Below are 23,407 nucleotides of genomic sequence, written 5' to 3' on the forward strand. Positions count from 1 at the left end.
GAGGTCACTGGCTTGAGCAGGGGCTTATGGGGCATGAGGTCAGGCTCACCAGTTTGAGCATGGGTTCCTAGCTAAAGCATGGGGTCATTAACATGATCCCAAGGTCACTAGCTTGAGCCCAAAGATCGCTGGCTTGAGCAAGGGGTCACTGGCTTGGCTGGAGCCCCCAGTCAAGGTACATATGAGAAGCAATCAGTGAACATCTAAAGTGCCACACTATGAGTTGATATTTTTTATCTCTCCCTTTCTGTCTCTCTCAAATAAATAAATAAATAATATACAGCTTTACTTACTGCATGGAAAGATGTCATTCTCACATTGCTGAATTTAAGGGCACATTACAGAATAACATACATAGCATGATTTTATTTATTTAAAAAATGTTTTAGTCTATTTATATATTAAGTTTATATAAATAAATATTTGGAAAGACATTCACCAAAATCTTAATAGTGCTTCTCTATAAAGTGATAGATGCTCATTTTTAGCCTCTTCCTAATTTTTCTGTACTTGGAATATTTTTTCTGAACAAATATAATTTTTTTAAAAAAATAATAAAACTATTTATTACCCCAAATTTATAATAAAACAATCAGGAAATACATGCTGGCAGTTAATTAAAAGGTTTGACATCGATGTTCCAGGAGAATACATATCAGAGAACACTTTATGATGAGGGAGAGCTATCTTTGAAAGATGGCACATACAGAGTATATTTATTTATTTTAATTTATTTACTGATTTTAGAGAGAGAAGAAGGGGGAGAGAGAGACAAAAATATTGATCTGTTCTTGTATGTGCTCTAACCAGAGATTGAACCTGCAACCTTGATATATCAGGACTATGCTCTAACCAACCAAGTTACAGTATTTGGCCAGAGCTAAGAGTAGTTTTATTTAAATATCTATGGAAAGAATTATATGTAAATCAGTTTCATCTTTCTCCTACTGTGATTTCAGAGAGAAATTGTGGAAAGAAAATGATATCTTATATGGATATGATCTCTAAAATATTAAGTAGTCTTCTAAGTGAAAAAGGTGAAGGATTAAGAAGTATAGTCACTGGGATGTCAAGTACAGCATAGGGAATATAGTCAGTAATATAGTAATAACTATATGGTATCAGGTGGGTACAAGATTTAGCAGGATAATCATTTAGTTATATAATGTCTAATCACTGGGTTGTACACCTGAAACTAACATAACATATCTCAGCTGTAATTGAAAAATAAAAAATTACTTAGAGTCAAAAAAATAAAAATAAATATTAAGTGGTCTTAGCTCTGGTTTATGCTTAAAACCTAGGAGTAGAAAAATTCTACTTGTCCACATCTAATCACAATATCTCTTTTTGGCTTTCAGGAACCAATAAAATCACGAGCTCCACAGCTTCATTTAGAGTACAGATTTTATAAACAGCTTGGCAGTGCAGGTAAGTCAAATCTATTTTCTTTATTTTCTAACATACAGCTTAATAGAAGCCCTAAAAATACACACGTTTTCTTGATTACTTTACTCGTACCAGACCATATATCTCCTCTTCTTGCTAGGCAGATAAATAAACATAGTCAACTAAATCGCTACTTGCTTTTTGGCTCCTGGAGGAGTAGTTTTGTTAATTGGGGACATGTGGTATTATTACTGTGCCTGTAAACCAACTTTTGAATGCTTTCACCTACCTGAAATACACATGGTATGGAGTTTTGCTTTTTGGTAGTTTACTCATTCTCTTTCTATTTCTTTATGTATACCAAATGAAAGGAATAATGGTTGGTGATTTGCAAGCTATATTTTGCCATATTAAGACTAGTATATTTAAGTTTTAAAGATATATTATAAATACACATTCTAAAATACTGTAATGCTGTCATTTAATTCATTGTTCTCATTAATTTGTAAGAGTTATCTGTATAATTGTGATAATCTATGACCTTTGAGGATTTTTTTTTTTAAGTGAGAGGAGGAGAGATAGTGAGACACACTCCCACATGTGCGCTGACAGGGATCTACCTGGCAGCCCCCATCTGGGGCTGATGCTCAAATCCACCAAGCTCTCTTCAGCACCCAGTATCTCTTCTGACAATCATCTAAGAGTCATAAAACCTTTTAGGTCTTATGTGAAGTTCAGTGGTGATTTCTGACATTTTTTCTGCTTTTTGAGGTGGTCCACTAAGACTTTTAATATTCTTGCTGCAGCTAACGTGGTAGCCACAAGATTTTCCAACCTAGGAAGAGCTTAAGATCTCTGTTATAAATTTCTTCCCAGTGTCAGAGTTGCTTAACAATTGATCATACATCTCTGCTTAACTACTTCTACCTATAGAGTTTATTGTTCTTTAAGGTCATTCATTGTTGGAAATCCCAAGGCATCAGAAGTTCTTCAGATTTGGGCCAAAATTTGCCTTTTTAAAATTTTCATGGAGCACTGTTGAACCCTGTGTTACCAACTGAGAGGCATTTGTCAAAATTATTATATACTCTCTCCTCTACCACTCACCTCCAGGTCTTGTTTTAAGCCACGTGCCTTCACTTCTTCAGTCTTTTTCCAAAATGTGATTTATAAATACGTGCTATCGTTGCTCCTCTAGCAAGCATGAATACGTGTGCGCGTGTGAATGCAAACGCACAAACACAATCACTTCTAGTTTCGTTATGTCCTCCTTAAATGAGCTTCATAAAACAGCACTAGTAACTCTGGATATGGAGACAGTGGGATTATCATCCTTGATCTGGACACAATATTTCTTTTAATTTAAAGTAGTTGTTTTAACAGCCATTCCACATAATTGACTTTTATGATTATATAGAGTTTTACTTAGCTGAAACCTTTACATATTTTTTATATAAGCTTCCATCAACCAAGGCTTTCTGCATTTTATGGTTAAAAATTGATTTTGACCACCTAAACCTCTTGTTAGATGCCATGTTATTTTATCCCATTATTAGTAATACTGGGATATTTTTCAATCCTGATTCTGTTACTAATTATTATGTATTGACTAGTTTTATTTATTTATTTATTTATTTATTTTTTTAAGCGAGAGAGAGACAGAGGGACAAATAGAGACAGATAGGCAGGAAGAGAGATGAGAAGCATCAATTCTTTGTTGCAGCACCTTAGTTGTTCATTGATTGCTTTCTCATATATGCCTTGACGGGGAAGCTACAGCTGAGCCAGTGACCTCTTGTTCAAGCTAGTGACCTTGCACTTCAAGCCAGAGACTGTGGGGTCACGTCTGTGATCCCACTCTCAAGCCAGTGACCCTGCACTCAAGCTGGTGAGCCCATGCTCAAGCCAGATGAACCTGCTCTCAAGCCAGATGAGCCTGCACTCAAGCCGGTGACCTCTGCATCCCAGGCAAACGCTTTATTCACTGCGCCACTGCCTGGTCAGGCTGACTGGTTTTTAATTGTAATTGCATACTCTCTCACCCATAAGACTATAAGCTCCTTAAGAACAGGGCTTGTACCTTCTTCACCCTTGTGTCTCAGTTGTTCAAGGTCCAACATTGTTCTTTCACATAGTAGGCAGTTTGAAATTATTTTGGTGACAGAAGTTAGGATGATTTGATAAGCATACCTTTTTCGATTTTTGCCAAGTTATTAATAAAAATAGTTTCTAGGGATAGACAAAAAAGGAAATTTATTTTCAAAGTAGTTAAGTTGACAAGAAAGTAGACAAGATTTCAACATGTCTCATTATAAATGTGATCACAAACACTAGAACTTCTTTTTTTTTTTTTTTGTATTTTTCTGAAGCTGGAAACAGGGAGGCAGTCAGACAGATTCCCGCATGCGCCCGACCGGGATCCACCCAGCACGCCCACCAGGGGACAATGCTCTGCCCATCCGGGGCATCGCTCTGTTGCGACCAGAGCCACTCTAGCGCCTGGGGCAGAGGCCATGGAGCCATCCTCAGTGCCCGGGCCGTCTTTTGCTCCAATGGAGCCTCAGCTGCAGGAGGGGAAGAGAGAGACAGAGAGGAAGGAGAGGGGGAGGGGTGGAGAAGCAGATGGGCACCTCTCCTGTGTGCCCTGGCCGGGAATCGAACCCAGGACTTCCGCACGCCAGGCCAACGCTCTACCACTGAGCCAACCGGCCAGGGCCTAACACTAGAACTTCTAACATAAAATCACAAGGATTTCTCTCCCCATTTTTCTAGAGTGAGTTCTCAGCTGCAGATGTGACTTATCTCATCAGTAGTTAATGCTTGAGCAGCCAGAATACATACCATATTTTCTCATGTATAAGACATACTGATTTCAAAAAATTGGGGATCTAAAACCTGGGTGTGTCTTATACAGTGGTTGTAGATTTTTTACTTGCATTTCCCACTTTTTCACGCTTGTTTTGCGCTCATTGTTTTAGATGAACAAAACTTGAGTTCAGTAACTTTATGTAATACTTTCCCCCCCCAATTTTGGGCCCCAAAATTAAGGTGCCTCCTATACATGAGAATATCTTTTTTTTTTTTGTATTTTTGTATTTTTCTGAAGCTGGAAACGGGGAGAGACAGCAGACAGACTCCCGCATGCTCCCGACCGGGATCCACCCGGCACGCCCACCAGGGGCGAGGCTCTGCCCACCAGGGGGCGATGCTCTGCCCCTCTGGGGCATCGCTCTGCCGCGACCAGAGCCACTGTAGCGCCTGGGGCAGAGGCCAAGGAGCCATCCCCAGTGCCCGGGCCATCTTTGCTCCAATGGAGCCTTGGCTGCGGGAGGGGAAGAGAGAGAGACAGAGAGGAAGGAGGGGGGGGGGGTGGAGAAGCAAATGGGCGCTTCTCCTATGTGCCCTGGCTGGGAATCGAACCCGGGTCCCCCGCACGCCAGGCCAACGCTCTACCGCTGAGCCAACCGGCCAGGGCCACATGAGAATATCTTATACTTGGGAAAATAGAACCAAGGTGATATAGTGGCATTGTAAATAAATGGCACACAGTTAATCAAAATAATATGATCGTTGTTTTTACTCCTTAGTGCTTTGTCATTATTCAGTACAGCCCAGTGATTCGCAAAATATTGGGTATTATAACATGGAATATTTAAAGGAAAAAGCTTATTGTGACTTAGGTTCATTGAAGAAATTAATCATTTTTCCTTCAACAATAAATGGATGGAAATTTTGGAGAAATGAATGAGGAAATTTTGGAAAAAAGAGTGATGATAAATTTGAAGAATCTTGCTGTTGCTATTGTGACCTAAGTTTGAGACTTGACATTCCTGTGTTTGCTTGGAAAGATGACCATTTCTTCCTGAAGTACTTAGATCTTAACTATTATGTTGGTGTTTTGACCCCTTAATTCCCTAACCAAGTGATCTGGAAATTCGTATCAGTTTTCTACTCATGTGGAGCTAGAACAAAAGTGGTAGCACTGGATGTTTATGAACATGGTTTAAGTTGGAGCTCTTGCTGATTGCCTCTTTTCCTTGTTTGATCTCTGACTCCTTCCATTCTATTCCCTTCTATCCCCTTCCATCCCATCCCATCCCATTCTATTCCACACTATTCTATAGTGGGCAGTGATACTTGAAGCTTTGTTTGCTGATTATAGCTTTGCCATCAAGAGTTTTATGGCCAGTGGCTCAGTGGATAGAGTATCAGCCCAGCATATGGATATCCTGGGTTCAATTCCTGGTCAGGGAACATGGAAGTAGTGACCATATGCTCCTCCCCTCCTTCTCTTCCTGCAGCCAGTGGCTCAGTAGGGTTGAGTGTAGCCCGGGTTGCTGACAATAGCTCTAATCCATGGGTGCTAAAAATAGCTCTGTACTCAAGCATCAGCCTCAGATGGGGTTGCTGGGTGGATCCAAGTTGGGGTGCTTGTGGGAGTCTGCCTCACTCACTGTGTCCCCTCCTCTTGCCTGAAAAAAAAGAAGAGTTTTAAGACCTGATTATTTACTATGAAGGTTATATCTCAAGATAATCAAGAAAGTAAAGGGGGACTTGAGGGCCTTGAGGGCCTTGAAACTGAGAATGAAGATCTTGATCTTCTTAATAGCTATCATTTTTTTCTTTTCTTGATTTATTGTAGAAACAAATTATAAAATATTAAAGATATTTTGAAAGGAAATGATCCATGCCTCTTACCATCCTAATGCAGCTATACTTTATTTGAATATTTCTCTCCTTTTTATATGCAGATATAGTTAATCTCACTCAGTTCACATGCAGCAGCATGTTTTTTTTTCACTTAGCATTGTAACATTTGTTATGATGCAGAAGAGTCTCCATGTTTCTAATCATTGTATAATATCCCATTAGCTTCAAAGATCTTAATTTAGGCACCCATTTTCTGTTGTTAAATATTTAGATTACTTTTATTTGAGGACATTCTTTTTCCTTTTTGATTTCTGATACTTGAATATTATGACTCAAAACTTTCATTCATGTGTTCTTTCATTTATTCCCATTTATATTATATAGTGGTGATCTTTCAGATGTTCAGAGAACTATTAAATGATAGAGTCAGTTTATTCCATATGATTCTAGAGCAAAAATTATTGAAATAAATCACAAAAGATAAATTTTGGCTTTGTATAACAATTAGAACAGTGTGAAACTAATCTAGATATCATCACTGTGGATCTGGATAAATAAATGATAATATATTTATACCATGGAATTAACTGTTAAAAAGAAGGTAGAATGCTATATACTTACGGAAAGATACCTCAACACATTTTTAAGTGAAAAAGTTTACAAAACAGTATAGCATGATTGTAATTGTATAGTATAAGAAATATATATAATATATAATACACATGTGCCTGCATGAGCATAGAAAATATCTGAGTGGATATACCTAAAATTTAGTAATGATTACCTCGGAAGAGTGTGAGTAGAAATGGGAAGCAGTGTCACTCTTACATTTGACTTTAATTCTCTAGTATTTTGCCTTTTTTTGCCCTGACCATTATTATTATAACTAATTTTATTTTTTAAAAATACAGATTACTTGTTTTGTTTTTAATTCATTGTTGTGCAATATCTACTTATTTTTTTTAAAAGACTGCAGCAGTGACTTTATGGTTTTCTCTTACCTGTTCCATCACCAAGCAACCTGTTTCTGTCCCCATTTCTCTTGAGCTGTGTGTTAAGTTTCAGGGGTAAGTTCAACAAGTGGTAATAAAGTGATACAAAACCTTGTTTCCTGTCTTTCCAAATACCTTCTTATAGGTTTTAAAAAACAAATTGTGAACTGTAATAAGTTGTCTTATGCAATAGGATTTCCTGTCCTTTAAAGGGAAGGCAGTTTTTAGGCAAAAGCTGAACAGTGATGCATTTTGGGTGTCGTAAGGGCACTTGTGCACTGGGTAAAAAGTCAGAATACATGAATGTTTAAGACCTATTGGAACTCTGAGATTATATTAAAAATAAAAACTTGTAAAGACTACATTACTATAAAAGAAACATCCTGATACACGTATTATACTTGGTATCTTCCTTAGTTTTAGAAAACATAAACTTATTTTTTAATAATTTAATTTTATAAATATAACCCTGGCAAAATGAACCATGAATCAAAATGGTAACATTATCTAGTGTTTCACATAATTGGATAGCTAGGGGAGGGGTAGGTGTTTATTTGCAAATTATGGTTGAAACCTGAGGTTGCTGGAGTATTTCTAAATTTATTACAAAGGAAAACTTTTTAAACATGAAACTTTGTAACTATATGTAATGACTATGAAAAATTATTTTATTATTCCTTCCTTAGTGTTGAAGAGTCAAAGTTTTAGATTTTCTCTGTGACTAAATCAAATATATTCTTGTTTTGTCATATTTTTGCTTCATTCCAACCTATGTGATCGTGTTTTCATTTTTCAAGGCACAAAGAGCTTTGGTATTGAGCACAGTTACACTTTTCAGCTGTAGTTTCTATAGATTATTCTGTGTACACAGATTAGGAGTCAGGGACTTAAAGATTGTCTGAAGATTCCCTGGAATTTGCTTGCCCTTCTGGTAGCTTCAGTATTGGTTTGGTACAATGATCCAGCTTCACAGGAAAAAAACCAGCAGGTTTTTTTTTGTTGTTGTTGTTGTTTTTGTATTTTTCTGAATCTGGAAACGGGGAGAGACAGTCAGACAGACTCCCGCATGCGCCCGACCGGGATCCACTGGGCATGCCCACCAGGGGCGACGCTCTGCCCACCAGGGGGCGATGCTCTGCCCCTCCGGGGCGTTGCTCTGTTGCAACCAGAGTCACTCGCACCTGGGGCAGAGGCCAAGGAGCCATCCCCAGTGCCCGGGCCATCTCTGCTCCAATGGAGCCCTGGCTGCGGGAGGGGAAGAGAGAGACAGAGAGGAAGGAGAGGGGGAGGGGTGGAGAAGCAGATGAGCGCTTCTCCTGTGTGCCCTGGCCAGGAATTGAACCCGGGACTTCTGCACGCCAGGCTGACACTCTACCACTGAGCCAACCGGCCAGGGCAAACCAGCAGTTTTTAATCATGGTAATGAAAAGCTGTAAGCCTTGGAATCAGCAGATGAAAGCACCCTTTGAGTTTTAACCATTTTTCTTATTTTATTTTTAAACTTTTTCAGTGATTTGAAATCGAGAGGAAGGGGAAAAGAGAGCGACAGGGGAAGGAAGACGGGTAGAAGCATCTGCTCGTTCCATTTAGTTCCATTTAGTTATGCCCTCATTGGTTGCTTCTCACGTGTGCCCTGACCAGGGATCGAACACATGACCTCGGTGCACCAGAACAACATTGTATTCCCAGCAACCCAGCCAGGACCTCTTATTTTCTTATCATTTTCTTCAGTCATCAGTGTTGTGTTAATTGTATGATAGACACCATAGGTAAGCCCCAAACTTATTTTCATGTTATAGGAATGTTTTTAGGTTTCCCTATGTTCTCAGAGTTCTTCTACTTAGGAGAGTACATACATTGTCGATTTAAAAATTTCCCTGCCCACAACCCTTTTATCCCATATACCTCCCACTTTTGCTTATATCCAAACACACAAGAATGGGACTTGACGGATGATAGGTTTGGGACAGAGATAGGCAAAACCAGTGGCCTAAACACACAGGAAGTCTAAATGTGGAAGAGAGACAGTATGAGCATGAAGATTCATAGCTAGATATGGGCTGGCCATATGATAAGGGCATAGTATAATATATGTTTGGTAATTAAATGAAAGATGAACAAACCAGATCCAAGCATGCAGCAGAAATGGCAGAAAAAGGGAGAGAGGGAGAGGAAATGAGTCAGAAAGGGCAGAAATAAATAAAAGAAAATGGAGATAGAGGCAAATGGTAAGAAAACAGAACTCTAGATACAGTAATGAGCATGCAAGTATATAACATATGGCGGAGCCTGACCAGGCAGTGGCACAGTGGATAGAGCGTCAGACTGGGACACAGAGGACCCAGGTTCAAAACCCCGAGGTTGCTGGCTTGAGCACAGGCTTACCAGCTTGAGCGTAGGATCATAGACATGACCCCATGGTTGCTGGCTTGAACACAAAGGTTGATGGCTTGAGCAATGGGTCACTGGCTCTGATGGAGACCCCCCCAGTCAAGGTACATATGAGAAAGCAATCAGTGAACAACTAAGGAGCCACAACAAAGAACTGATGCTTCTCATCTCCCTTTCTGTTCTTCTGTCTCTCTCTTTCTCTGTCTGTCTCTCTCACTAATAACGAAAAAGAAAAATACTTTGGATCATTTCTAACCTATAAGATATTATAATTGAAGTTTTACTGTCTGTCCCACTTCTTTGTATTTTGCATCTAGTGTAATATGTACTTATAGTTTGAGAGCAACTACACACCTCTCTGGTTTTCATAATCTGATCATGAGATGAGTTCCCATTTACTATGGCCCATCTGCTTTCTATTAGATACCCTAAAGTGTTGTTATTAATCTGATTCCCACTGGTTGTAGCTGTAACCTTAAGGTTTAATCAGGGCCAAGGCTGTAAAAATAAATGATTACTGTCTAAAAATTCCGGAGACTAGCCTGACCTCTGGTGGGGCAGTGGTTAAGGTGTCGACCTAGAGCGCTGAGGTTGCTGGTTTGAAACCCCAGGCTTGCCTGGTCAAGGCACATATGGGAGTTGATGCTTTCTGCTCCTCCCCCACTTCTCTCTCTCATTTTCTCTCTCTCTCTCTCAAAAAAAAAAAAAAAAGATAAATAAAATTAATTAAAAAATTCAAAGACCAAGAGGACAGTAAGAGTTTCCTAAGTACCTTTCCTGTGCCTCAGCAGTAGTTACAGAGGGCCATGTTTATATAGCCACTTCAGCTTCCATCTGAATTAGTATAGTTAATAGTCTTTGTTGGGTCAGGTGGTAAAGTACATTCCCTTAATCTGGTTCTAGCATTTTACATAAGTAAAATTCCTTTCTCAATATTCCTTTTCTACTAACCTTCTACAACTTGCCTTGTTCTTTTTAATTTGTCTCTTTTTTCTCATTCCAACATAACCAACTTATTAGGACAAACTTCTTTCTATTAACTTCTCTTGAAAACATACACATCCCTTTCTTTCTTTTTGCAATAGCATTTTTTCTAAATTTCAAAATGAAACCATAAAGGGAGAATTACTGAAAATACAAAAGTTATCTTATACTAGTGTAATTTAGCAATTACAGTATTTACAGTTGGGCTATATATGCAAAGTTTAAGAAAAGCTCAAAGAACAAGTTTAACTATTATTAATATTAGCAGACAGGTAAAGACGAATTAATGAACTTCAACATAATTGTAGGTATATACGCCTTGTTGATGTGTTGGGATAGCAATCACTGATGTCACCAGCTTCTTATCCTTGAGAAGTCTTTGATCTGTGCTGTAGGTGGAGGCTAGTGTCAGACGGGCAGATGTCCATTCATGGTTAGGCATCTGATAAGGTACCTTCCAACAGTGTTGGAGAGTCTTTAATTAATGTCTTTACCGGTGGTGTACAAAAATCTCCTGGTTATAAGTCATGGTCTTTGAAGTCTTTGTCTCCCAGGAGTATGCTGTGAAATGAATGTTACTAATTTGTCAATTCCTGTAAGCTGGTTAATGAGCCCTTGATAATAATGCAGAATGTCTCCTTTTTGTAAAGTTGACTCATGTGCCCCTTTATCTAGATTCATAGGGTGGCTGGTGACTATTTCATAAGGAGGAAGGCTATGTTTACCAAAAGAAGTAGATTTCAAATTGAGAAGCATTACAGAGAGAGCTTTTGGCCAAGGGAGATTAAAACTTCTGAAAATTTACCTAAATTGAGTTTTAATTGTGCCATCAATCCAGAGAAGTGGGGTTAATAGGCACAGTGAAAATACTATAGAATAGGCCAAATATTACAAATGGATTGCATTATTTGCCCAGTAAAATGAATCCCTCAACCACTAACTTAAAGGGAATTTCCCAATTGGGAATTGATTTTCTTCCCCAATAATTATTTACCTACCATTAAGGCTGTTGCTCTTTTGCAAGGCAATGCCTCAGCACAGTCCCAAAAGAAAACACCAAAACATCAAATTATACCTAACATGTGTTTGTGTCCCTGCAATGGTGGCATTTGGATAAAATCAAATTGCCATACTTCAAATGGATCTAAAGGGAGTGGGAATTGTTCTTAGGATCTATGGAATACTTTTTAGGGTTATATTTTGGACAGATAGGATATCTTCTGTACACTTTTTCAGCTACAGTAGCAAAAATATTGTTTACTTCATGAAGTCATCTTTTTAGGACCCAAATGTGTTAGCTTATGTACATATAAAGCATAGGTCATTAAGCCTCTATAGATAAGATTGGATTCTATTGAGTCCAAGTCATATCTGTCTGCCTAGTACCCCTTTTTGTTGCCATATCCTCTTTTCTTCTGTAGCTGTTTGTTAGAACTATAAAAGAGAGCCTTTTATTAATTTAATAGGAAGCAAGAAGCATTCTCAGATTTGGATAATTTGGCTAGTTAATGCTGCCTGTCTTAGCTGCAGCATCAGCTAAATAATTTCCTTTTGCCTCCATGGTGACAGCTTTAGAATGTTTTGGAATTTTGGTAATTGCCAGTTGTCTCAATTTTTTTTTTACTCAATTTTTTAATATCATATTTAATAATTCTGCAACCTATTTTCCATTCTTTATGGGCTTCCCTGAGAAAGTTAAGAAGCCTCGCTGCTTCCACAACATTATAGTTGTGAGCTACATCAAGGGCATAGCTACCATCTGTGTAAATATTGGCTATTTGATTTTTGGCCAGTTGACAAGCTTCAGTTAGAACAGTTAATTCAGCTTGTTGGGCAGTTCTTATTGAAGTAAATAAAAACCTTCAATAATGTGCACCATGAAAGTTATTGCATATTTAGCTCAGCAACATCTCTGTTCATCTTTCAAAGATTCATCTTAAAACATGTATGTCCAGATTTTCAAGCGAAGCTCACCCAAGTTCACCTGATGCAAAATGAGGAGGAGCCTGTGTGGCACTATGGGCCCCTGCTAGTGCCAAGCATAGGTCCAGGCCTGCATGGAGGTCCCTGGTGGGCTTCTTTGGAATCCTGTCAGACTACATCAAGTAAATGTCAACATAAGAAACGTCCAGACCTATAAGAATTGTTATGAGTTTATTTGAGCCAAACTGATGACAGTTGCTGGGAAGCAAAATCTTAACGGATTGAAAAAAAAAAAATGCTCCCTCTGCTTTGGCTCTCTGAGTTGCTAATCCTCAATTAAAAAAAAGACAGCAAGGGCCCTGGCCGGTTGGCTCAGTGGTAGAGCGTTGGCCCAGCGTGTGGAAGTTCTGGGTTTGATTCCCTGCCAAGGCACACAGGAGAAGTGCCCGTCTGCTTTTCCACCCTTCCCTTTCTCCTTCCTCTCTTTCTCTCTCTTCCGCTCCTGCAGCCAAGGCTCCATTGGAGCAAAGTTGGCCCGAGCGCTGGAGGACGGCTCCATGGCCTCCGCCTCAGGAGCTAGAATGGCTCTGAAAAAAAAAAAAAGATAGCAAGATACTTACTGAAATTTCACAATGTAACAAAACCCAGGCAAAATCCCATTAGGCAGAGAATGTGTGTGAAATTAAATACCCAGTAGTTACATGTTATGTCATTTTTTCCATTTTTGAGCACAGGGATGTTTAGTAACTTACTTAGGGTCACACAGTAGACAAAACTGAGCTAGGAATGTTTTCACCTATGGGTTTTTTTTTTACAATAGATTCAATGCAGTTCCTATCAAAATATCAATGGCTTATTTCACAGAACTAGAACAAATATTACAGATTTTTGTCTTGTGTGTATATACATATATACATATACTTTTCAGATTCCTGGGGTCTTTAACCCATTACTCCTTACCTAATTATAAGAGATTTCTGGAAGATAGCCATAAAAATATTTAATTGAAGCAAAAGCTCAGAACTTTCCCCAGTGAAAGAATAACATATTCTGTTTCACAGGGTGCTTCCAAATTTTATGCCTTTAGAAAACTGCTGTTGTTACCTCCAAAACCTTTCATGGCCTTTGGTGGTTTAGGTTCTGAAACGTTTCTTTTCAAAACAAATATGTCATTTATATTGAATACGTGTGCCTGTATACAACTGAGAAGCTCAGAACTACCCTGTGCAAGATATTTTCACCCACTAAAACCTTTATGCTGTGAATAAAGAAAGTGTTCGTAGAGCTGATCAGGTTTTGCAATTTTGAAGTTTCTAGGACGGAATAGTTTTATATATCATCAAAAAAGATAAGAGGTTTTTGTGCCAGCTGGTACTGGAAGAAGAGCTTCAAATCTGGGCAACTGTTAAATTGAAAAGAACATGGTGCTCACTTCAGCAACACATATATTGAAATTGGACCGATACAGAGATTAGCATGGCCCCTGCATAAGGATGATGCACATATTTGTGAAGTGTTTTATATTTTTAAAAAATTAAAAAGAACATGGTTTTGCTTCAACAGAAGAATAAAGCATAAATCTGAAGAAAATCATAAGAATGTGTGAGATTGACAAAACCCTTTGATAATGTTGTGAACTTCCTAAAGAGTGCATTGTAAACAAGTTGGACAAACATAGGAAGCACTACACAGGAAATAAAAATATCTGAAGAGATACTGAAGAGATGGGAATTTTGCTTAAAATAGAAGTGAATCATGTAACAAGCAACATGCCTCAACTTAGATGTTCAGTAGTTAGGAATATTTAAAGAATTTAGAAAAAACATTTTGTATACAATTGGGCAGAAATTTTTATAATGAGAAGAAAGGATGAAATGGTAATTTTTATTTATTTATTTAATTTTTTTAGAAAGAGACAGGAAGGGAGAGAGATGAGAAGCATCAATTCATAATTGCGACACTTTAGTTGTTCGTTGATTGTTTCTCATACGTGCCTTGACTGAGGAGCTTCAGCCAAGCCAGGGACTCCTTACTTAAGCCAATGACCTTTGGGCTCAAACTAGCAACTATGGGATCATGATGATGATCCCACACTCAAGGTGGTGAGCCTGTGCTCAAGCCAGATGAGCCCAGGCTTAAACCAGCAACCTTCGGGTTTTGAACCTGGAACAGGGTCCCAGGTCGATGCTCTATCCACTATGCCACCACCAGTGAGGCTGAAACAGTGATCTTGGTAAAAGAAAGTGAAATCTGGATCCTTTCTTGCCATGTATAAGTTTTCCGAAATCTCTCTACCAGGATTATTATAGAGGAGGGTATAAGGTATTTCTCCCCACCAAGGAAGAAGGAAGGGGCATAGTCATGAAGTGTGGAATAATAAAAGCTTTATTGAGTACAGAGCGCATCCCGCCCGACGAGGTTCCCTGGTCCCCGGGACAGAGGCCAGGGAAGTCGCATAGGGTGAGCCACGTGGGGGATATTTAAAGGGTCTCTAGGGTGGTTGAGCTAATATGATGTGATGAAATCTCACTGGCTGGCATACAGTCGCTTTTTTCCAAAGGGCCCTGGGAAGTTTCTTTTGGCGCACATGGTTGTGGGTGGCTCTAGCCAAAGTTCCCAGGTCCAGGTTCCTCACATGACCTTCCCCCATTGCTGACCACCTTACATTTCGATCTTTTGTGTTAATGAGGGGCGCTGCTTATTTGTCTGGCTACTTCCTGCTGATTGGGGGCATCGTGGGGAGGGGAGATTGGAAGGTAGTGGCTTTGAGGGGAGTCAGGAGGAACATCTGTTAGACCGTGACTGGAGAAACTTTGTGGATGTGGTCCTGTAAGGATTTTTTTTAAAAAGAGGAGTAATAGGGGTTTTGCAGGGTCCAGCCTCTTGGTGAGCTGGAGATGGGTAGGAGCCAGCAAACTTGAGGCAAAACTGTATGCCAGGAGTGGCATACAAAGGGGGAAAACTGCATATGTCAGGAGTGGCATACAAAGAGGAAAAGAAGGGGTCCCATCCACTCCCATAACCGAGGCCCATGAGGGAACTAGAGGTCCAGAGTGTGATGGCAAAACAGAGAAGGCAGCTCCTGTGTCCACAAGAAATGAGATGGACTTACCCGTTCCTGCAGCATTACCCTGGGTTTAGCATGGATGAGGATGATGGGGGTCTCCTAGTCCAGGCTGTGTCAGTCGTCCATGATGTCTAGGAGTTCGAGCAGTGGTCCCACCTGGCTGGCCTGGCGTCCCATTTGGGTGGCCTCTCCTCCACGTAAAGGCGCTGAGGAAAAGCCTATAGCCCAAAGGGGGCAATCACTCTGCCAGTGACTGGGCTGCTTGCAGTTAGGGCAGGGCTCAGTGGGCAGCTGCAGGCAGGGGCCCTGCCGGGACCAGTGATGGGGTTCCTCTTTGCGGCCTGGTTTTGGGTCGGGCACCTCCTGTGCCTTGCCCCTGTTGCTCTGGCGGCCTCAGGGCTGCCATAAGAGTCTGGGTTTGGAGAGTTACCTTCTGCTGCATGCAGGCCTGGCCAACAGCCTTGGCCGTTGCCTACTAGCCGTGACCATTAAAAACTTTAAATGCCATGTTCACAGGTCTCAGATAGGGATTTGGGGGTTGAGAATAAGAGGAAGTGGGATCCTGGGGAGCCCGGAACCCAGATCCAGCCAGAAACGCTGGAGCCAGAGGCAGGACAGGGCCAGAACCTCCTGCAAGAAAATTGGGGTTGGGCATCCTGCAAACCGGTATAAGGGCCAATGGCAGGCTGAGAATGGCCTGATGGAGGAGGGGCTTAAGAACACAGTGGAGAAGGGAGGGGCCCCTGGCCAGCAGGGGAGGAGAAAGAGAGACTGGTATTTGCAGGTGAATGAGAAACAGGATTCTGCAAAGGGAGGGGAGGAGGTTCTTGGAGGGGAGAGACTGGAGTGAAAGAGGTCCGCAGGGGGACAAGGGTCTCGAGAGAGGGGTGCCCCTGGGGGTCAGGCAAGAGGGGGAGAGAGCTGGGGGTCGGGCGAAGGAGGAAAAATTAGGAGTGGAAAGTTTAGGTGAGGTTTCTCTGGCCAAAAAAGGACCTGCGTGTAGAACAGGCAGCACAGAGATTAGGATGGGAGCACGAATAACTAGAAGCCCTGAATGTAAGGGATCTCCAACCAGTTCCCAGTTTTTTTGGCGATAAATTGGTGAAGGTGTTAAAACCAAAAGTCCCTTCAGGAGGCTACCTGGTTCGATTATCCAGTGGGTTCTGTGGCCTGGCCACAGTGGAGAAGAAGAACAGTTTCTTCTTCTTTAGGGAGGGAGAGATTTCAGATAAGGCAATTCCAGGAGTGTTTTTGGATTAGGTTTAGATTCCTGTGCCCCCACGGCCGCTCTCAGTCCTCGGAGTGGTCAGAGATGAGAATTGGCGTCCCACAATTCAAGCTCTGCCACCAGACAGATAAGTAAAGTGGATATGCTTGGGACGTCTCCATGGGCACATGCGCACTCAGAACGGAACGGAAATGAGGTCCCTGACACAGCTGCGTTTTTGGACAGGGAGTCTCGGCAGAAAGAACTGAGGGGAGGTTGGAGGCAGGGGACTTACTGCACTGTGTGCCAAAGTGGGTGGAAGGTTGGAGGTCCTGGTTCTTTCTCGGAGGGGAAGGGGAGAGGAGCGGTCTTTGAGGACTTCTGACTCCTCCTGGGTTTTGGCGCCAAATGTAAGGTATTTTTACCCACCGAGGAAGAAGGAAAGGCATAGCCACGAAGTGTGGAATAGTAAAAGCTTTATTTAGTAGAGCGCTTCCCAATGATGTTCCCTGGTCCCGGGGACAGAGGGCAGGGAAGTTGCATAGGATGAACTGCATGGAGGATATTTAAAGAGTCTCTAGGGTTGTCAAGCTAATATAACACGGTGAAATCTCACTGGCTGGCAGACAGTCGCTCTTTTCCAAAGGACTCCTGGGAAGTTTCTTTTGGCACACATGGTTGTGGGCAGCTCTAGCCAAAGTTCCCGGGTCTGGGTTCCTCACGTGACCTTCCCTCATTGCTGACCACCTTACAGAGGGGACATATCCCACTTAATTCAGGGGGAAATTATCTTAATTAGTATAAAAGGGAAACCTTGAAATTAAATTTTGAGTACTGTGGAGATTTAGACATTTGCCATCTCTAATTACAGGCATTGTGAATAAGGGGAGACAGCCAATTATTGGACCTAGGAGAAAAATTCAGCCCAGTTTTTCCAGCTGTTTCTCTGTGACTCAGTGTTAACCATGTACCCAGGCTGTGCCTCAGTTTTGTATTTATAAATCAGGAAAACCTGTTTCTTATTGAGTTTGCAGACCTGGTGGGGTTGAATGAGGTAATGTCTGTAAAAGCCTTGAATTCTTAAGGTAAAAGTGCTATAAAAACACAAGGCAGTGTTGTTTAACATTTAAACTGAAAATCAAACTTTCCTGTAGAAATGGAAATATCCTATTTACATTTCGCATAGCTTTAAAAAATATTGGAATGAAGAGATAACAGTCTCATTTGTTGAAATTTTCTGATGGATTCTTAGGCAATAGTCACTTGATACTTCCCAGTCTTTTTTCTGACTCAACAGGGCAGAATTCCGGCTACTGTGAACCCATCACATCTGTGATTTTGAGGGAGGTGTTTGTTTCTCTCTGAGGAGCTGAGTATGGTCAGGTTGAAATAGTTCTTCTCATTTGAGCCCCTTGGTGAGAAGAAAGACTTCTGTTTCCACAGCTCCACAGCCTTTCATGTCAGTTTGGAGGAAACACTCGGCCACAGCCCTCTTGTAATACCCGGGAAAAGTATCCCAGAAAAAAAGGTCAAATTGCCATACCTACTTTTTTGTTCTGTAAAATCGAGTTGAAACCATTGCGCAAGGACCAGGCCAACTGGTTCAGTTAATGTTTGGTCCTTACCATAATTGAATTCATTTGTAAATCCTCAAAGGAAGCAGTGTTAATGCTGAACTACTAAAACATCACAAGTAAGGTTTATTGTTCAGTGAGAATGTTCCTGAACAGTTGTTCAGTGTTCTATGGTGATGCTAGTGACTGTCAGTGCCTTCAAAAACGAAGGATACATATACTGCACTACCCCTACCTCTGGTGTGGAAAATGAGATTTCTTATGAAGCCAGATACCGTGAAGGAACAGGTAGTAAATAGTTTAGGCTGTGAGGACCAGACCATCTGTCTCTGTTGTAACTATTCAGCTATGTCCTTGTAGCACAAAACTAGCCGTGAACAATATGTAGACAAATGAACTATACTCTAAGAAAGCTTTATTCATGGCCACTGAAAATTGAATTTTATGTAATTTTTATGTACTATGACATTCTCTAATATTTGTTCAAATATTTTAAAATGTAGAAACCATTCTTAGTTTTCTAATTATACCAAAGTAGGTGGGTCAGATTTGACCTATGGGCTGAACTTTGCTTACCCCTGCTCTAGCATGGCAGTGACCAAAACTCTTACTCCTTTTTGTTTGTTTGTGACAGAAATAGAGAGATGAATAGGGACAGGCAAGCAGAAAGGGAGAGAGATGAGCAGCATCAATTGTTTGTTGTGGCACCTTAGTTGTCCATTGATTGCTTTCTCATATGTTGCCTTGACCAGGGGGCTACAGCAGAGCAAATGACCCCTTGCTCAAGCCAGCAACCTCAGGCTTCAAGCCAGCGACCTTTGGGCTCAAGCCAATGACCATGGGGTCATGTCTATGATCCCACACTCAGGCTGGTGAGCCTGCACTCAAGCCAGATGAGCCTGCGCTCAACCCGTTGACCTCAGGGTTTCAAACCTGGGTCCTATGCGTACCAGTCCAATGTTCTATGAACCACTGCACCACCGCCTGGTCACGCTCTTACTCCTTTTTATCACTCCATTTAATTTGCAGAGTACAGAAATTACCTCAAAGAAATATATTCCATGCAGGCACTATAATGAGAATACTCACAGAGAGCCATATCACTCTTACTTCGTAGACTTTACTTACATGGTGTAATATCCTGCTAGACTATAAGCTTTTTACGGACAAGAAGCATATTTTATTTATTATAGTATAAGCTTGCATCTCACTTGATCCAAAGAAGAGACTCAACAAATGTCTGTTAAATTGATGAAATCTCAGCATGTAAACTCTTCAAGTAGAATTTTGCTGGCACATTAAGCTGCAGCTTCTTTCTTTTGTGCATATCCTCTTTTCTCCAAACTCTGATCCACTTCTTTATTTGCTTATGCCACAATCCTTGATTACCTGTGTTAAGCAGAATAGAGATATGAATGAATAATTTGAGATATTAGGATAAAGTACTCTAAATTATTTCTATAAGACTTTGGTATATAGTTACAGACATGTATATTTACTAGAACCTACGAACTCAGAGCATCCCAAAATTCCATGGTGAAAGTTCTAGAATTTAAGCCCTTGAAGGTCAGAATTATGTGTGGTTCTTATCAATATAGCGGCCATGGCATTGCAGATCTTCAGTCATGAGTAGCCCATTAGTAGCTAGAGAATTATTTGGACACAGCCAAATCAAACTGAGGGTCACAGCTTGTCAATGTTTTGCTTGGCTCCACTCTTAACAGTTATAGTTCAGAAAAGATAACACTCTAAATTTCATACTCTGCTCTGTAAAAAATAGAATAATTTCATAGAAGGAATTTGTAATTATCTATGTGCAGCTTGCCCAAAGGAAAAAAAAAGCTTTTTCAATTTAAAAATTTAGTAAGTTCTGGAGAAAACTAATATCACTCAAGGTTTGAATAAATATATAAAAGAAAGATTTACTTTATCCACTCAGTTACTATTACCATATGTATTTCCTTAGTCTTCTTTATTTCTATATTTTTTATTAAAAGTTCTCTGATTTAAAAATTAAAGTGGGCATCTGTTTATCAAATAGGAAGGTATAAATTGCAAACAGTCATGAGGTTCTTTTAGCTTTATTATCCAATATGGAGTTGAGAGATGAGATACCAAAGGAATAAGATGAGTTAATTGTCAAGCTGAATATTAAAATTGAAATATAATTGAAATAGTGAAAATATTCTAGGAAGATAAAAGAATGTTAGAGAATCAGTTGCTGGGGCCTGTGTGATGGTTTGTCATATTGAGGCACTGACACTTTAGTGACTTGGTAATTTAGTTTGACTTTAGAGGCTTTGTTCAGAACCCTAAGATCCCTCTCAGAACACCATATACCTCTCAGAATACCATACTTCAGTTAATTTGGCTGCTGGGATAACCTAATAATCAGGCAAATAACTAGACCACTATCAGCTGTCAGAGATCACACCTATGTACTAGTTTAAAGGTATCATTTAGAATGCTAGGATTTTAAGTATGTCAGTTTTTCTAAGGACTGTGACATGTGAGATCAGGAGCCAAAGTTAGCACACAGGTGAAAATCATGCATAAACAGAATTAGCCTTGAAAAATCCCTTAAATTGCCCGTAGAGTATGGAGTATAGCAGGGGTCCCCAAACTTTTTACACAGGGGGCCAGTTCACTGTCCCTCAGACCATTAGAGGGCCGGACTATAAAAAAAACTATGAACAAATCCCTATGCACACTGTACATATCTTATTTTAAAGTAAAAAAACAAAACAAGAACAAATACAATATTTAAAATAAAGAACAAGTAAATTTAAATCAACAAACTGACCAGTGGTTCAATGGGAACTATGGGCCTGCTTTTGGCTAATGAGATGGTCAATGTGCTCCTCTCACTGACCACCAATGAAAGAGGTGCCTCTTCCGGAAGCGCGACGGGGGGCCGAATAAATGGCCTCAGGGGGCCGCATGTGGCCCGCGGGCCGTAGTTTGGGGACCCCTGGAGTATAGTCTAATTGGATTTGTGTATTATGATCAGATTCAGCAAATAAGTACTGCATAGCATGGATGTACAATGTATACACTGGTACAGAGTTGATGTCATAAGGCATACATCTACAAAACATTTTATGGTAGTTTTTTATTTTCTTAAACTTTTTAGTTAAGCATATAGTGTTAAATTTGAGTAAGTAAATTTGGTTCTTATGCCATTTCATACCACATTCTTCCTTCATTTTACTAATTTTAATGAGAGACTTAACCTAATACCAGGTTAGCTGTTCACCTTTCTGTTTTCTTCCTGTAGGCACTCTGAGACAGAATCTATATCTTATTTATCTTTTGTTGTTTTTTCCCCCCTAAAGTATCTATAATAGTGTTTTGCACATAATCTTTGTTTAGGAAATGATGGTTCAAGTAGAGGAAGATGAGCAGTTATATTTGTATGTTATTCAACACTATTTTAATGACAAATAACCATCTATTCCAATAAGCTTAGACCCGAAAGGAAGATTTACTGGAAGATCACAGGCATGTATCGTGCAAACAAGAAAGGGAGTATACAGGTCTCACTGGAGATTAGAACAAAGCACTTAAAAAGCCTGTAGGAACCAAGACAACTATCCTTTGTCCCTGACTTCCTGTTGAACTGTTCTGGACTCTGACACTTCATTCGACTCTTCTTTGCCTTGGGTCATAAAATCTCTTGCCTCCGCTTCTCTTAGCCCTGTTCTTTTTTTCCACATCACCAGCCTTCTCTGCTTTTCCTTACATTTGATAGTAAATGGCCTTTCGTGTAGCCCCTCTCAATTTAAGCACCAGCAGAGATTGACTTGAGCCCTGTGTCCAAATTGCCAGTTCCTAAAAAAGACTGGCTGTTTCAGCTTGGAATAACTTTTCAGTCCTGATCCAGGTCCTTTATTCAGGAGGTGCAGAATCACGTAGATTCCACCATTCAGCAGAGAGCAGGTTTTCTAAGAACGTGGCATTAAGAACTGGGAGAAAACAGTCAATAGTGTGAAAAGAGAATGGTAGCTTCCAAATGTTACTTTTCTTTCTCTTCATGTAATACTTGCTAAAAAGCAAAACATTTTTCCTTAAGTGAATTCAACATCTTGAGATTCTCAACGTAGGGAGTAGAGCCTGAAAACAACTCTGTGGTGTCCTGGCATAGGGCAGTGAGTAATCCCAGAAATAAAACTGCCCCTTTAACAACTAATTGTGCCTATGTTTATTGTACTTAACCATTAAAAATCTTAGGAAACTGGTTGGATCAGCGGTAGAGTCTCGGCCCAGCATGTGGAAGTTCTAGGTTCGATTTCTGGCCAGGGCACACAGGAGAAGCACCCGTCTGCTTCTCCACCCTTCCGCCTCTCCTTTCCCTCTGTCTCTCTCTTCCCCTCCCACAGCCAAGGCTCCATTGGAGCAAAGTTGGCCCAGGCGCTGAGGATGCTCTATGGCCTCTGCCTCAGGCACTAGAATGGCTCTGGTTGCAATGGAGTAATGCCCCAGAGGGGGCTGAGCATCGCCACCTAGTGGGCTTGCCAGGTGGATCCCAGTCGGGCACATGTGGGAGTCTGTCTCTCTGCTTCCCTGCTTTTTACTTCAGAAAAAAATACAAAAAAAAAAATTTTTTAATCTTAGGAGATGCCTGACCAGGCAGTGGCGCAGTAGATAGAGCAGGGGTCGGGAACCTTATTGGCTGAGAGAGCCATGAACGCCAAGTATTTTAAAATGTAATTCTGTGAGAGCCGTACAGCTACCCGTGTACCTTATGCATTATCCAATAAAAATTTGATATTGTCCTGGAGGACAGCTGTGATTGGCTCCAGCCACCCGCAACCATGAACATGAGTGGTAGGAAATGAATGGATTGTAATACATGAGAATGTTTTATATATTTTTTTGAGAATGTTTTATATTTTTAACGTTATTATTATTTTTATTAAAGATTTGTCTGTGAGCCAGATGCAGCCATCAAAAAAGCCACATCTGGCTCACGAGCCATAGGTTCCCAACCCCTGGGATAGAGTGTCGGACTGGGATGCAGAGGACCCAGGTTTGAAACCCTGAGGTCTCTGGCCTGAGCACAGGCTTACCGACTTGAGCGTGGGATCGTAGGCATGACCCCATGGTGGCTGGTTTGAGTCCAGAGGTCACTGGCTTGAGCCCAAGGTTGCTAGCTTGAGCAAGGGGTTGCTCACTCTGCTGTAGCTCCCATCCCCAAATCAAGGCACATATGAGAAAGCAATCGGTGAAC

At 40.6% G+C, this 23,407-nt stretch overlaps 1 protein-coding gene and 1 non-coding gene across 5 annotated transcripts in view; both read left to right on the forward strand.

Moving 5' to 3' along the window:
* The window catches only part of CSNK1G1 (casein kinase 1 gamma 1), a 505,634-nt gene that overhangs the window by 395,796 nt on the left and 86,431 nt on the right, over nucleotides 1–23,407 (forward strand). For all 4 annotated transcript variants that reach the window (XM_066344164.1, XM_066344161.1, XM_066344165.1 and 1 more), the window contains one exon: nucleotides 1,362–1,431. In XM_066344164.1, coding sequence (XP_066200261.1) covers nucleotides 1,362–1,431 — 70 coding nt within the window. The remainder of the gene's footprint in view (nucleotides 1–1,361; nucleotides 1,432–23,407) is intronic.
* On the forward strand, nucleotides 13,754–13,857 carry LOC136377800 (U6 spliceosomal RNA). Its single transcript, XR_010746430.1, has one exon. It is a non-coding gene; the product is annotated as a U6 spliceosomal RNA (small nuclear RNA).

Source organism: Saccopteryx leptura, chromosome 6 (genome assembly GCF_036850995.1).
Source record: "Saccopteryx leptura isolate mSacLep1 chromosome 6, mSacLep1_pri_phased_curated, whole genome shotgun sequence".
NCBI classification, from domain to species: domain Eukaryota; kingdom Metazoa; phylum Chordata; class Mammalia; order Chiroptera; family Emballonuridae; genus Saccopteryx; species Saccopteryx leptura.